Source organism: Podarcis pityusensis (assembly GCF_964106645.2).
Source record: "Podarcis pityusensis genome assembly, chromosome: 5".
Lineage (NCBI taxonomy): Eukaryota > Metazoa > Chordata > Lepidosauria > Squamata > Lacertidae > Podarcis > Podarcis pityusensis.
The window spans coordinates 24,680,758-24,694,351 of record NC_138032.1 but is presented as its reverse complement, the minus strand read 5'-3'; the positions used below and the strand labels follow the sequence as shown (position 1 = coordinate 24,694,351).

The window sequence follows — 13,594 nt, the reverse complement described above, 5'->3', positions numbered from 1 at the left end:
GGCCTCCCAGCAGCGGTGTTGCATCCACTTACTGGGGCAGGGCAGCAGTGAAGTCAGCTGGTACATGGGTTGGGTTGGCTCCACCAGTGTACTTACACTGCCCTGACCCCCCCCCCACCACCACAGAAAAGGCTTGTTCTCGTGCTGCCCTCCTCTGGACCTCTCCTGGAGGAGCCACATGAAAATGGGCCTCAGATAATGATCACAAGGTCTGGGTCGGTTCATATGGAGAGAGGCAGCCCTGAGCTTCTAAGGTTCTGTGAGTTAGCTCCAACTGAGGGCTCATCCACACTTCCACTTGTCCTGTTCCTTTCCCCTGGGAAAACCAGATCTTTACTGCTGAATTGCAGCAATGTCAATCAGGTTTTCCACAGATTAATGTTTTCTCCGATTCGGCACTAAAGAGCGAGTTTTCCCAGGGGATGTAGCAGGACAAACAGAAAACCATTTGGACTCATGCCTAGAAGGCACAGGACAAACAGAAAACTGCACCAACCCATGCTTTCTAGGCACTGCACAAGCCCTGAGAGCTATAAAATGTGTAGAAAGTATACAGTGATCCAGGAAAACAACAGCTTCATCACCAATTGTTCCATCCAAGCTTCCATCAGTCTTTGAATATAAAGGGACACCGTGAGAACTGGCATTCCTTCTCTGTCTTGGCTGATGCACAGCAAGAGCAATTGGCATCAATTCCCAACTAAGACATGCTGAAGACCAGTGGGGTTTAGCCAGCAAAGTTGTCCTGTCTGCACAAGGACTCCCATTTGCATATTGGAGCATCCTCTCTTCTCCTTCCCCCACCCAACACATCTCAAATCTGTTTTGAGGGTGTACCCAACCCTTCAGAGCAGATCTGGGGGGTGATGAGCTGCACGTGGGAAGGGGAGAGGGATGGAAAGTTTTGTTGCACAACTGGAAGCCCTTATATTCATGGGATGCCTTAACTGGATGCAACCCATTCTTTTGCAACATTCGAAGTCTAGGAACATGATGAGTGATATCCAGCGCTGGTTACTCTCATAGTAGACCAGATGATAAATGTACTTTGTTCTTTGTTGATGGTCCCCTGTAGTTGTTGCTTTTTTTCCTTCAAAAGGGCAACAGCATTTCCAGAAGAAAATTACTTCAACACTGTGAAATAGTTATGAGTTGATGTCGCTGGCAGAAAACACAGTAGATGACAAACAAAAGGGAGGGCTTAAAAAAAAAAATCTCTTGCTCATCAGCCAGAAGGCCAAAGCCAAAGCAAAAATCTGGCCCTCTGCAGTGGTAGAATCCTGACAGATTTACAATGTCTCCCAAGTGGAAATATCAGAATTTTGAGGCAGAAACAGAGAGAATGGACAGATTAATGGTTTTGCCCTGGACATCTGGCACTGCAAGCCTCTCTCTTTTTCCATTAAAAAGGGATTTTGTTTTTGTGTGCTATGCCAGATTATGTTTTTCTCAAGACACAAAGTTGTTATTCTGTAGAACCTAAGTCGTTTCCTCCTCGTTCAGTTTGCCTTTGATTCTGACAAACATGTTTCTAACTTCACACGTTGTTTGGTCTAAAGCAAAAGAGAAACTTAGGTACAGTACTTCTATCTCAAACAAAAGTGGACCTAAAAAGATTGATGAGGGCATTATCAGGATACTGCCAAAGAGAATTACAAGAAAACTAAAGACATGGTGTCTTCAAGAAACTATATGTAGGGCCCATAGATGGTATCAGTTGATCAAACAAGTTAAAGTCTTAAATACCTTGGCCTTATTTTTCAGCCAACAGAAATATGTGAAGGATAAAGTGTCTCAAAGCGCCAAAATTCTGACACGCTTTTTACATACAAAAGGTGGCAATTACATACTATTAGCATTTGAAGTTTTTAAAGCGAAACCCCTAGCACAGTTATTATATGGGGCTCCGATTTGGACAGTCGCTCACCTTGGATCTACAGAAGCTGTTCAATCTAAGTTCCTAAGGCAATTTTTTTTCTGTTTCATCCTGTGTTCCAAATGCTTCATTGCACTTGGCTGCTAATCTCCCCTCTGTTGAATTACAGACTTGGTGTAGGATATTTAATTATTGGCTTCGGCTAAATTTAAACCCCACCGGTCTACTACCCTTAGTATCACAAGATTGTCATGAGAGCATTTGGACTAAAATTTTCTGGTTTATCACCACAGCAGTTATTAACACTGGGCTTCAGTAAAGCAAATAATTTAATTAGACCGCGTCTATATGATATCAAACAACAGAATGAATAATTCGGCCACAATAAGGAAATCTTGTCCATGGTCTGATTATTTTCCGCCTAGTTGTTTTGACACATTGGCACCCTAGTTGCAAAATTTAACAATTCCCAAATACAGGCGTGCTTTCACTCACACAAGATTAAGTATACTGCCTTCAGCTGTACTTGAGGGTCAATTTCAAAAAAATTCCACTAGAAAAGCAATTATGTCTATGTGGAGATGGCAGTATCAAATCAGTTGTTCATGTGCTTCTAGCTTGCACTCTTCATAAAGATTTGAGGAGTGAGGTTATTACCCCTCTACTACTATCCATACCAGGTCACTCAACCATTACTACTCATAGAATCATAGAATCATAGAGTTGGAAGAGACCACAAGGGCCATTGAGTCCAACCCCCTGCCAAGCAGGAAACACCATCAGAGCACTCCTGACATATGGTTGTCAAGCCTCTGCTTAAAGACCTCCAAAGAAGGAGACTCCACCACACTCCTTGGCAGCAAATTCCACTGTCGAACAGCTCTTACTGTCAGGAAGTTCTTCCTAATGTTTAGGTGGAATCTTCTTTCTTGTAGTTTGGATCCATTGCTCCGTGTCTGCTTCTCTGGAGCAGCAGAAAACAACCTTTCTCCCTCCTCTATGTGACATCCTTTTATATATTTGAACATGGCTATCATATCACCCCTTAACCTCCTCTTCTCCAGGCTAAACATGCCCAGCTCCCTTAGCCGTTCCTCATAAGGCATCGTTTCCAGGCCTTTGACCATTTTGGTTACCCTCCTCTGGACACGTTCCAGTTTGTCAGTGTCCTTCTGGAACTGTGGTGCCCAGAACTGGACACAGTACTCCAGGTGAGGTCTGACCAGAGCAGACCTTTCTTCTAGCAGTCCTTTCTTCTAGCAGATCAAGACCTTTCTTCAGCAGTCCTTTCTTCTAGCAGATCAAGATAATCAGATGACAGCAAAAACTGCAAAAAAAAAAAATTAGCAGGGGCAATAAGAATAAGATATATTATTTGATTACTGGTGTAAACCTCCAGAATGTATTTTGTATAGTTAAGTTTTTACCTCTATCTTCAGTTCAGTTCATTTTATTGCTATGGCTAGTGGCTGATACAAATAAAGATTCTTCTGATTCTGATTCTTAGGCTGGGATCCAACAAGCTACTTTTGGCATAGTCAAGGAATCAAGCATGACCAATGGGGGTTTTTCCTTTCCCCACCTTCCCCTCTCCCTGTGCACACACACACTTTGAAGCTCCAGATTCCCATGCCATATTACAAACTTTATTTGAAAGCCCCCTGAGTTTCCAAAGCCGGACATTCAATAAACACAAGTCCAATGTCTCCTTGGGTACATGGAACCAGTTACACAATTCTTGGAACTGTATCCCAGCCAAAGGAAGGCCACAGGCCTCATTTATTTCAGGTTGAGGATTCCTTAATGTTCTTTTGTACAGTTTCCTGGATCATGTTCAAATGTGACCCAATATGTTGCTCCTGGGATATCTTGGTCTGTGGCTGTTTATTCTTTATAGCCGCCACAAGGAGACCTTTTAAAAGCGTGGCTTCTGTCTTTGCAAAATTGTTATTTTTTAAAAAAAGGAGAAGAAATGTAAACACAAACGTTCTTTCTGGTCTGTATCCAAAATCAGTGAATAGTTTGACAGTGTGATTTGCTCAGCACTTAAGGGAATCTTTTTTTCTCCTATTCTTCCAAGAGCTTGAAAAAGTAGCTTCAGTGAGATTTTGCAAGGTGTAAATAGACTGGCATTTAAATGATTGTTCGGTTAAAAGCCAGACGGTTAAATATTTAAATACCGTATTTTTTGCTCTATAAGATTCACTTTTCCCCTCCTAAAAAGTAAGGGGAAATGTGTGTGCGTCTTATGGAGCGAATGCAGGCTGTGCAGTTATCACAAAAGCCAGAACAGCAAGAGGGATTGCTGCTTTCACTGCGCAGCGATCCCTCTTGCTGTTCTGACTTCTGAGATTCAGAATATATTTTTTCTTGTTTTCCTCCTCCAAAGATTAGGTGTGTCTTGTGGTCTGGTGCATCCTATAGAGCAAAAATTACAGTAATTTAAATCACCTGACTTAATTATATAAAATATAATAGCAAAATGTAAATATAGTACTCCTGATTTATTCCAATGAATTAATGGGAACTAGTTCCAGCCAGTATGGATTCTGTAGAGTAAAAGTGTGATTTGTCTTTCATTTGATAAACAAAAAGATGCTGTCTAATGTAACATAGTGTAATATTGTATATAGTAAATATGTCTTATAGGCAAAGTGCTTGCATGTTTATTCAGTCACTCTTGTTTATTCAGACTCAAGAAAGTGTGCACAGGGAAAGCAGCTGTGTAACCAGCTCTATAACTAGGGAGCCATGCCAATTGAACAAAATAGAATTTATTTTCCAAGTAAATATGCACAGGAGGAAAGCTCTGAGTTCTGCCTGGAAAAGGAATTATTAGGAGGGCCTAAGGATTTGTGGCTTTTATGTGAGTGTCTCTGGTGGAACAAAGTGCTTATAAATCATCCCAGAAGTGAAGAAGAAAGATTTATCAAAGCGTTATCTTATCTTGGATGCTTATTTTCATTTTGACATCTAATACGTTAAAGAAAAATGTGCATTGCCCATTTTATCTTTTTCCACGTGTGATAAGATGTGTGGTCAAACAACAATCTTTGACATACATGCCTGTTTATCATACTTAACATCTCTTTCCACACCCATCTATTTTAGAAGTGTCATCGTACATCTGAAGGCACAAGACCTTTCCAAATAATCACTGAGTGCATGGGAGAGAATTAGGCTTGCAGCTGTTATCCCTGCCAACCATCTCCACGTGTTCATTTGAAGCCAAAATCTACACAACTCATACTCACGTTGGCTCTGTTCACATGACTATTTTGCAGAAGGGATGGGGGACATGTGGCCTTCCATATGTTGTTGGAATTCCAGCTCCCATAAGCCCCAGCCAACATGGCCAATGGTTATAGATTTTGGGAGTAATGGTCCAACAGCACCCCAAGAGCCACAGTTGGTCCATTCCTATTTTGCACGGTTCTGGATCACAGGAAAACAGCCTAAGTATGCATGTGTTACTTGTAAATGTGTAGGCTCTATTCAAGCAATTTTCATGAATGCATGGAGGTCAGGAATGGGGGGCAATGGGTGCGATCCAATTCTCCCTCTGTTTCGTGTGTTTGATGACTCTCTGAAAAGGGCAGTGGTATTAAGAGTGGATGCCTTCATGGAATTTCTTTCCTGTGGTGATTTTTTAAAAGAGGAATCTGGATGAACATCCACTTGGGCATTTATTTTTCGCAGTTCTTTGTGCCCAATGAACCATACTATTCCTTTCAACTGCTTGGATACAGTTTTTGAGCATCTTGGAAGCTGAACTTTTCAGAACCCGAAGGCTGAAAACCCAGAAGTAATTGCTTCCATTTTGGAACGTGCCTCAGAAGTCGAGTGGCTTACGCTGTGTGTTTTTCCATTTTCTCAATGGAAATTTCCAACAACCCTTTGTGCCTCGGTTGTAACAAATGTTTCAGAAGTCGAACAGTCTTCCAGAATGGATTACGTTCGACAAGCGAGGTTCCACTGTATTTTTATATACCTATGGGCTGCCTTGGCACAAAACAGTTGTCACTGAGTCACAATTTGGACAAAAACAGCAACAACGAGTCTTTGATTTGCCACCTTATCAAAGCAAATGGACTCTTGTTGTCTGGGATAGTTTCTGTAGCAGTCAAACATAACACATCCAATTTGTGACCCAGAGCTTAAAGGTTCTTTCAACAATTGATGTCTGGTTTTATTTTATTTTTCCCCTATGGTTTTATATGGCTTTTATTGTATGGTTTTATGTACGATTGTAAACCACTTTGATGGTTTTCTATGAAAAGGCAGATTGCAGCTATGGGTTGTATCCATTGTTAATCATACTCAGAGTGGACCCATTGAAATTAATGGAGATGACTAATTTAAGCCCACTAATTTTAATGGGTCTCCTCTGTGTAGGTCTTCCTTTTATACAATTCTATGACTGCATAAGGCCCAGGACTTATTTTTTCAGTTTCTTATGTCTTATCGGAAGCACATGAAGACAAAATTCTGCTATCAAAATATAGCTAACCAAACATTTTCTTCTGCAGAAATGTAGAGCTACCTGGTTCTTTTGGAGCTGTCCTTGTTTACTGTGAATTAAGAGTAACTTTTAGGGTAATCTAAATTTCACTGAGGCCTGCCTAATTGCCAGCTGCTTGCAGGATTGAGGTAGCCAGAAAAAAACCACAGATATACCCAGCCTATTTTCAGATGCACTCTAAAGAACCATGAATCAGTGATTGGGTCCTTCCAGTAAACACACATCCTTATACATTGGAAAAAAATGTTTCAGACGTATTTCCTCTGTAAAGAGACTACTCTCTCCCTAAGGCAGGAGAAGCTAGGTCCGTTCTAGAATTATCACAGAAGTTACACAATATAGCCTCATGGTAGTTTCTTGGAAGAAATGTGTCATTGGCAAAAAAGTACACTCCCTAGTTTCACAACTTCTTCCACAGTTAATTTTATGGCACCCCTGACACTTCTACATGTACACATGCATTCATGCACACACACAAATGCACACCATAAATGATGTTCAAAAACTGTGTTACTTAGTTGAAAGGACCAAACCAACCTCTCTTCCCAGAAGGATCAACTTTCCTGTTCTTGCAGTCAGGCTTCCCTTGAGCTCTCTCTTAATATTTATATTGAGCTAGTAAAAGTCTATGTATATTTAATCCTTTTTTTCTCACAAACATTTCAAGCTTTATTTTGAATGTGGTCATATTTTGGCCTAGGCTCTTAGTTAGATCATCTGATGGTCCCATCTGTTCCAGCGGAAACAAATCCAACTTGTTCAACCCTTATTTGTGCTAACGCTTAGAAACTTGTAGAATGGTACCTGGTTGTAAATGTCAAATGACTACAGAAAAAAGAAAGTATGATATTTCTGCAGAAAACCCAGCAGCCCTGATGAAGTCATTTTGAAACCTCAGAAACCTAACTTCTTTGTTCTCGCTGCTTCAATGTCTTGCTCGTTCCCTCCGCCTCTGTTAATAGATATTATCCACTTTCTAGCATGGAATGTTAGGCTTTTTCATTTCCTTTTCAGGAATAGATTCATCTATTCATAGTTGGCAATCCCAGTCATATTTATATTGGTATCATTTGAGAAGATTTCTCCAAGTATGATAAATCCACACACACCCTCAATCTTTGTTGCTGTTATGATAGGTATAGTTTAAGTCTGCCTGTTAGGTTTGCCTATTTCATTGTCATTAGCTGCCTTCAGCTATTTTATGGAAAATTGGGGCATAAATGTGATTAATAAATTAATGGTGGCTGACATGGTTCATCCTATTTACACAGTTAGCATATCTTTACTTTTGAGATGCTAAAGAAAAACAGCTGCAGCTGCTTGATCTCCATGAGAGATCTGAGGGGCATCTTGCTGGCACTCCAGCCTTCACCATCCTTGGTTCCCCAGATGTTGTTAGGCAAAACATCCCTGAACGTTGTCCATGCTGACTGCACATGATGGGGATTTTAATACAGCAACATCTGAAGACCCTAGGCTGGAGACGGCTGAACTAGATGGAAATTTGATCTAGATTGCTAAGTCACTTCTTAAATTCCTGTTAGATAGTTGAGTTGCATCATTTTTCTTCATCATGAAGGTTCATGCTCTAGATCTGACACCGATTGTTTAACTCAATCAACTTCTGACAGATCTAAATCAGCTCCCTGGTCAAGTTCAAACCAGCAGCTGCTTTCTAACTAAGGCAGTAATTTAGGCAGCAACGATGAGGCTGTTGTGATATGGGCAACACTGAGGGAACTATTCCCTCTAATCTATTAACTGTCAAAAGGCATGAGAGACCTTCTTCCCTATCTTGTAAGTGAAAACTTCAAGATGTGGTAAGGGCAACGGTAAATAGCAGCACATATCTTATATCTACTATCTGCAAATCTGAGGTTAAACGGTATGGATTTGAAAGAGAAAGCAATCCATGAATGTAAATGCAGTATTAGGCCCAGAAATTCTTTTGAATTGTTAAGAAACCTACCATGAAACACAATATCTTCCAAAGCATACAAAGTCTTAACAATTAAAAAAAAATCCTAATAAGAATACCAACTTCTAGATTTATTTATTTTTAAACCTCATAAGTATACAGATTTAGGAATAAACAAAGCATGTAGTTGCGTGTCGAGGTCCCCAAGCCACCCCCCAAATAACTCACAACGCACACTTAATTTTTGTTTAAGGTTTTTGGCATAATTTTGGCCACAACTTTATTTAAATACAAAACCATGAGTGGTTGTTTAGGCATTGGTTAAGACTATCTGTCCCCCCGCCTGGGGACAGAACTGACTTCCGGGCACCACCGAAAGATAGTGCGGGGGAAAGCAAGTCGGAGAGAAATGGAGCTGAGTCACAGACCCTCAATTCTCATCCGCATGCTCCCCGAAGGCTTGCCAGCCCTAGTCCCATTCCAGGGATTGGACGAAAAGATGGCAAGCCCCAGGATTCCTTTAACGGAATTCCCTTTCTGCAGCAACCATGGAGGGGCAGGCCCAGCCTATCCTAACCCCTCCTCCACCAATTTATAACCAATGCCTAACCGCAACCTTATAAGTTGTGACGATTTGCTACGCAGTAGGCAAAAACCAAATGGCCCAGCCAATCAGCCAGATGGACAAAATTCCTACCAGGCCCCTGCCCCAACGGCAGACGACCCCATGACAGGCATAGCAAGGTCAATGCAACAACCCCTTACTCAAGGGCGGGTGGGCGGGTGATCCGTTGCACGCAGCAAAGAGAAAGCTCCAGGCTGCGTGCAGAGTATTTAAACATTTTACCCCTCCCACCAAAATTGCAACATAACTTTTACCCCAGCAACCCAGTGAACCAATCACTGCCCCAGGCCATCTTTAGAGACCCTGCCTGGTAACAGAGGGGTGGCTCAGCAGACCCCACCACAACACGTGCTCTCCATGAAGGAGAACATGCATTGTTGACTCAGAACTGGAAATCTGGATTGCCACTTAACTTGTTGGAATTTATGGGTTCCTTTTTACACAAATTTGCATGTCTACATATATGTGTCTGAGCACACGAGTACACAGACTGCCTTGCCATTTTTATGATCACAGTGGAGAGCAAGCAGCTTACTAATTATGACTGCTAAGTCAACAAAAGATAAATATGGAGAGATGTCTCATAATAATGTAAGATCTATGGGTACAATTTTTACAAGATTTCTTCTCACATTCCACCATGTTGCTCTGTTCAAGACTATTAAAATTATGCTGGAGATAACGGATTTAGGAACAGTGTTCAATGTGTCCACATGCAAAAAGGACACACAATTTCAAGTTACTTAAAGCAAAAGTTTTATAAAAGAGCAACTGGGCTCAGACTTTGGAGTAAAGTTCATGAATACCTACTTTCTCCCTGTAGAATCGCCTTGCTAAAGAAACTGTTAAAGAGCTGGCTACGTTGCATGGCACAGAATACACATATGGGCCAGGAGCTTCCACTATCTGTAAGTACTGATCTAACGATAATATTACTTAGTTATAATATAATAATACATTAAAGTCCATAAATTGCTCTTATTGCGGATGTGTTTCTTCCCACCTTCCCAAGAGAGTGCTTTAGAACTAAGCAGAGAGTTTTCAATAAACAAATGAGGATGATGTCATGATGTCATGTCGAGTTCCCTAAAGCAATATTGCTCTTTTTTTCCAGGGCATGTTGTGCTCATCCATCAATTTCTCCCCAGCTGCACTGCTGAGGCACCATTTTGTTTTCAGGTTTCAAATGCGCTAAATGAGTGTATAAAGTTGGGCCGTGGGGGAGAGACACCTCAGGCCTGAGAGGCAAAGACCTTTCTCTTTCTCCCTGGCCCTGGGGACTGTCTCCTGGGGCCATGTTCCTCACCACCATAATTCACCTTGACCGCTTTTGCTTGCCCAGAATGTGTCCTTTAACTGTGATAACTGCCTCTTGTTTGTGTGGATGGAGGAACATGCACTTTGACGTGCTTTCGAACTGCTAGGTTGGCAGGAGCAGGGACCGAGCAATGGGACCTCACCCCATCGCAGGGATTTGAACCGCCGACCTTCTGATCGGCAAGTCCTAGGCTCTGTGGTTTAACCCACAGTGCCACCCTCGTCCCACAAGATCACGTGTAGGTCACATGAATCGCCAAGGAGCACATCCCAGAAGACATGAGTCCCAGTTTCTGAAATGAAAATGTTGTGGGTGGCACACTACTGTACAAAATTAAGTCCTATCTGTTGCATCACCCACTTCAAATAAAATAAGAGTCCTGCTGGATGAGGCCACAGACCCATCTATCCCAACAGACTGTTCTCACAGTGGCCAACCAGATGGTTATACTTTTGCAACCAACTCCAACCCCCTTTTTGACTCTAGCCTAGGGATGTAAGGAGGCAGCAATTTCCATCCCATCCGGGGTTCATCTTGGGTTACATATGGCTGGAACCCATGAGTGTAATTAAGCAATTCTAGTGCATTTCAGTAGAAGGCAATCTTGAAAAACAATGCAAAAAACAATGCATTTATTTATGTAATGTTTGTGGACCAAGAAACCCGATAGTGAATATTGCTTGTACACTAGTGGCCAAAATTGTGGAAACCTTTTGGTGAAAGTGTATTTCTGAGGTCTAATGGCTCATAATACCACTTTTTTGGAGTAATGCCATAAAACTATATATCAGTGGAAAGATAATTTAATGAAGAATGTAATGCGACAAAGTTTGTTCAATTATCTGTATTCTATCAAAGGTTATAGCCAAATAACCAGAAAAAAGAAACACAACTTGCTTAGGTTGATATGCAGTAGTTTTCCTTCATTTGAATGTAGCCAATGAGCATGAGTATTTAGAGAGCCAATGAGGTGTTATGAGCCATCAAACCTCGGAAATACGCTTTTTCCAAGAGGTTTCCACAATTTTGGCCACTAATGTATTCACTTATGTGATTTACATTCCTGACCTCAGGTGAATGTGTGAACTGCAAGGATTGATTCCAACAGAATCCTCTGGCATTCCTACTATAACCCTACTCAGAACCCTTCCCCATCCATGGCTTAGCATATCATCAGAACCTGGGCCCATGGTTAGGGTCCTCATGATGAATCATGAGCTGCAAATCAAGAAGAAACCTATCTTGCAGCTCATGGTTTGTCTAGAATATAATCCATGAGCCCAGGTCTAGACAACACACTAAGCCAAACTATGATTTAGCTCGGAGCAGTGCCACAGTACCAGAACTGGGAGAAGAGCAAAGTGAGTGCAATCTACCCTCCAGGAGTCCACAGGCCCGCACATTTGTGCTAAACCATGGATGCATACCAGGGCATAGTGTTATAAACTCATGAAGTTCAGCTGCATTTGCCAGTGCTATAGCTCACCAAACATTTTTTCTTTCTTCATCCTTTCAGACCCTGCTGCTGGTGGTTCTGATGACTGGGCTTATGATGAGGGCATCAAGTATTCCTTCACTTTTGAACTTCGGGACACAGGCCGATATGGCTTTGCTCTTCCTGAATCTCAGATAAAGCCAACTTGTGAAGAAACTCTGATTGCTGTTAAACATATCGCCATGTATGTCCTTGAGCATCTGTACTAAAATAGCATTCCAGAACCATTAAAGAAAGCTTGATGCATCATTATTTTTCTGCTGTGGGTTATTTTGGGTCCAACAAAGATTCAGAAAGCCTTCCCCACACTTTGTTAATGGACCATTGAAATCCTTTGCTCCCGTTTCTGTGCATGAGTATCACAAAATGAAATATCTATAGCAGGAATGGCACACAGGCAGTCAATAGCTTTCAGACCCCATCTGTTACCCCCGTGCAGTACCATAAGGGCTTATGCAGCTACATTGCAGAAAGGCAGCCCAATGCAAACTGACACACTTTTATTTCATCACAGGGGTTTGCCTAGTATTGCTGAACAGAAATGTTTTGTTCCCATTTGCTAGGGATTGGAGGCCACCACAGCTGGTGTAACAGTGGTCTGTCCAACTGCAATGTGTAATCTATTTACTCCAAAATATCCCACTATAGTTAGGACTATTTTAGAGAAATGGATTGTGCATTGCAGTTGATAGAATTGCTCAACAGGCAGGGGTTTGTGAGCTGTGGAGCCTGTGCTTTACATAAACTAAAAAAAACAAAAAACGGGCTAAGGAACAAATTTGCAACCACAACAATTTAGCTAATAGTTCCTGAAAACAAGTCAGTAAGCAAGTACGTGCTGCGATCCCCTAGCCTAACATGGCTACTCACCAGCTACAAAAGGCCACATGGTAGAGGAACCAGACACTGCAACAAATTCAGATGCCTTTCCATATCTTCTCAGGCAACACTATCACAGGACCCAAAAATATTAATATTAAGTTTTCCTTCCACTATGATGCCAGTGGCTAGCAATACCCTTCTCTGTTCCACTTAAGGACAAACAGGCTAGTCTCTAAGCAAAAGAATGGGCTTACAGTTGTCAGGATGCTTGTGTTATCATCAACACTGCTTTGTGAATGGTTACTATTAGTATAGCATTTGTTGCTGTCTGTACTTTTTGCAATGCATGTCCCTCTGGCCTTACTGCTTACCGTCAGCATCAGCCCATTGTGTGGCAAGGTCCCAAACCCTCCCGGGATGTTGGAATAAAGACACATGAAACAGTATTTTGGGTTAATGGCTGAAAAAGGCCACAACTTTATTGGTTACAGAATGTGAGTGGTATTGGCTTAGAGTATATCTGACTCCTGCCCGTCTGCAGGAAGTCTTGGAAGGGTTAACCACCAGTAGGGGGAGTCTTGCTGATGCACATCAACTAGGAACTTCCCCAGGGTCACCACTAGGGGTCTGCCATGGCCCTAGCCCCCCGTCTGGGGCTTCGGACAGAGACCACGCCCCTCAGATTCCTTTAATGGAATACCCTTGAATTAGGAGGGGTAGGTGATGGCCACTACCTCCCCTCCCCTTCAACCGAATACTCCAATGCCTAAATGGGGCGAGTCCTCAGCCACAGGCAGTTTAAATAGCCCGCACCACACCCCAGGACCATCCGGATTGGTTGGCCAGGGATGACGCAACTGAGGATCCCCCAATGGCGCTGGGGCTATCCCGCCCTGTGTGTGTGGGTAGGGCTTGCTCCCAGCCCGCAATGCCATTTCCCCCAGGAACGTGAAATGGCTTTCTCCCATCCCAAAACAACCATGCTCAACAGAAACTCAGGCAACGCTTGATGCATCTG

General features: G+C 42.2%; 1 protein-coding gene across 1 annotated transcript in view; it reads left to right on the top strand.

Annotated features, from left to right (window-relative positions):
* Nucleotides 1-12,003, top strand: part of LOC308478427 (carboxypeptidase B-like) — a 54,166-nt gene extending 42,163 nt beyond the window's left edge. The window contains exons 11-12 of the mRNA XM_081008174.1: nt 9,765-9,849; nt 11,776-12,003. Coding sequence (XP_080864300.1) covers nt 9,765-9,849; nt 11,776-11,963 — 273 coding nt within the window. The 3' untranslated portion in view covers nt 11,964-12,003. The remainder of the gene's footprint in view (nt 1-9,764; nt 9,850-11,775) is intronic.
* The last annotated feature ends 1,591 nt before the right edge of the window (nt 12,004-13,594 follow it).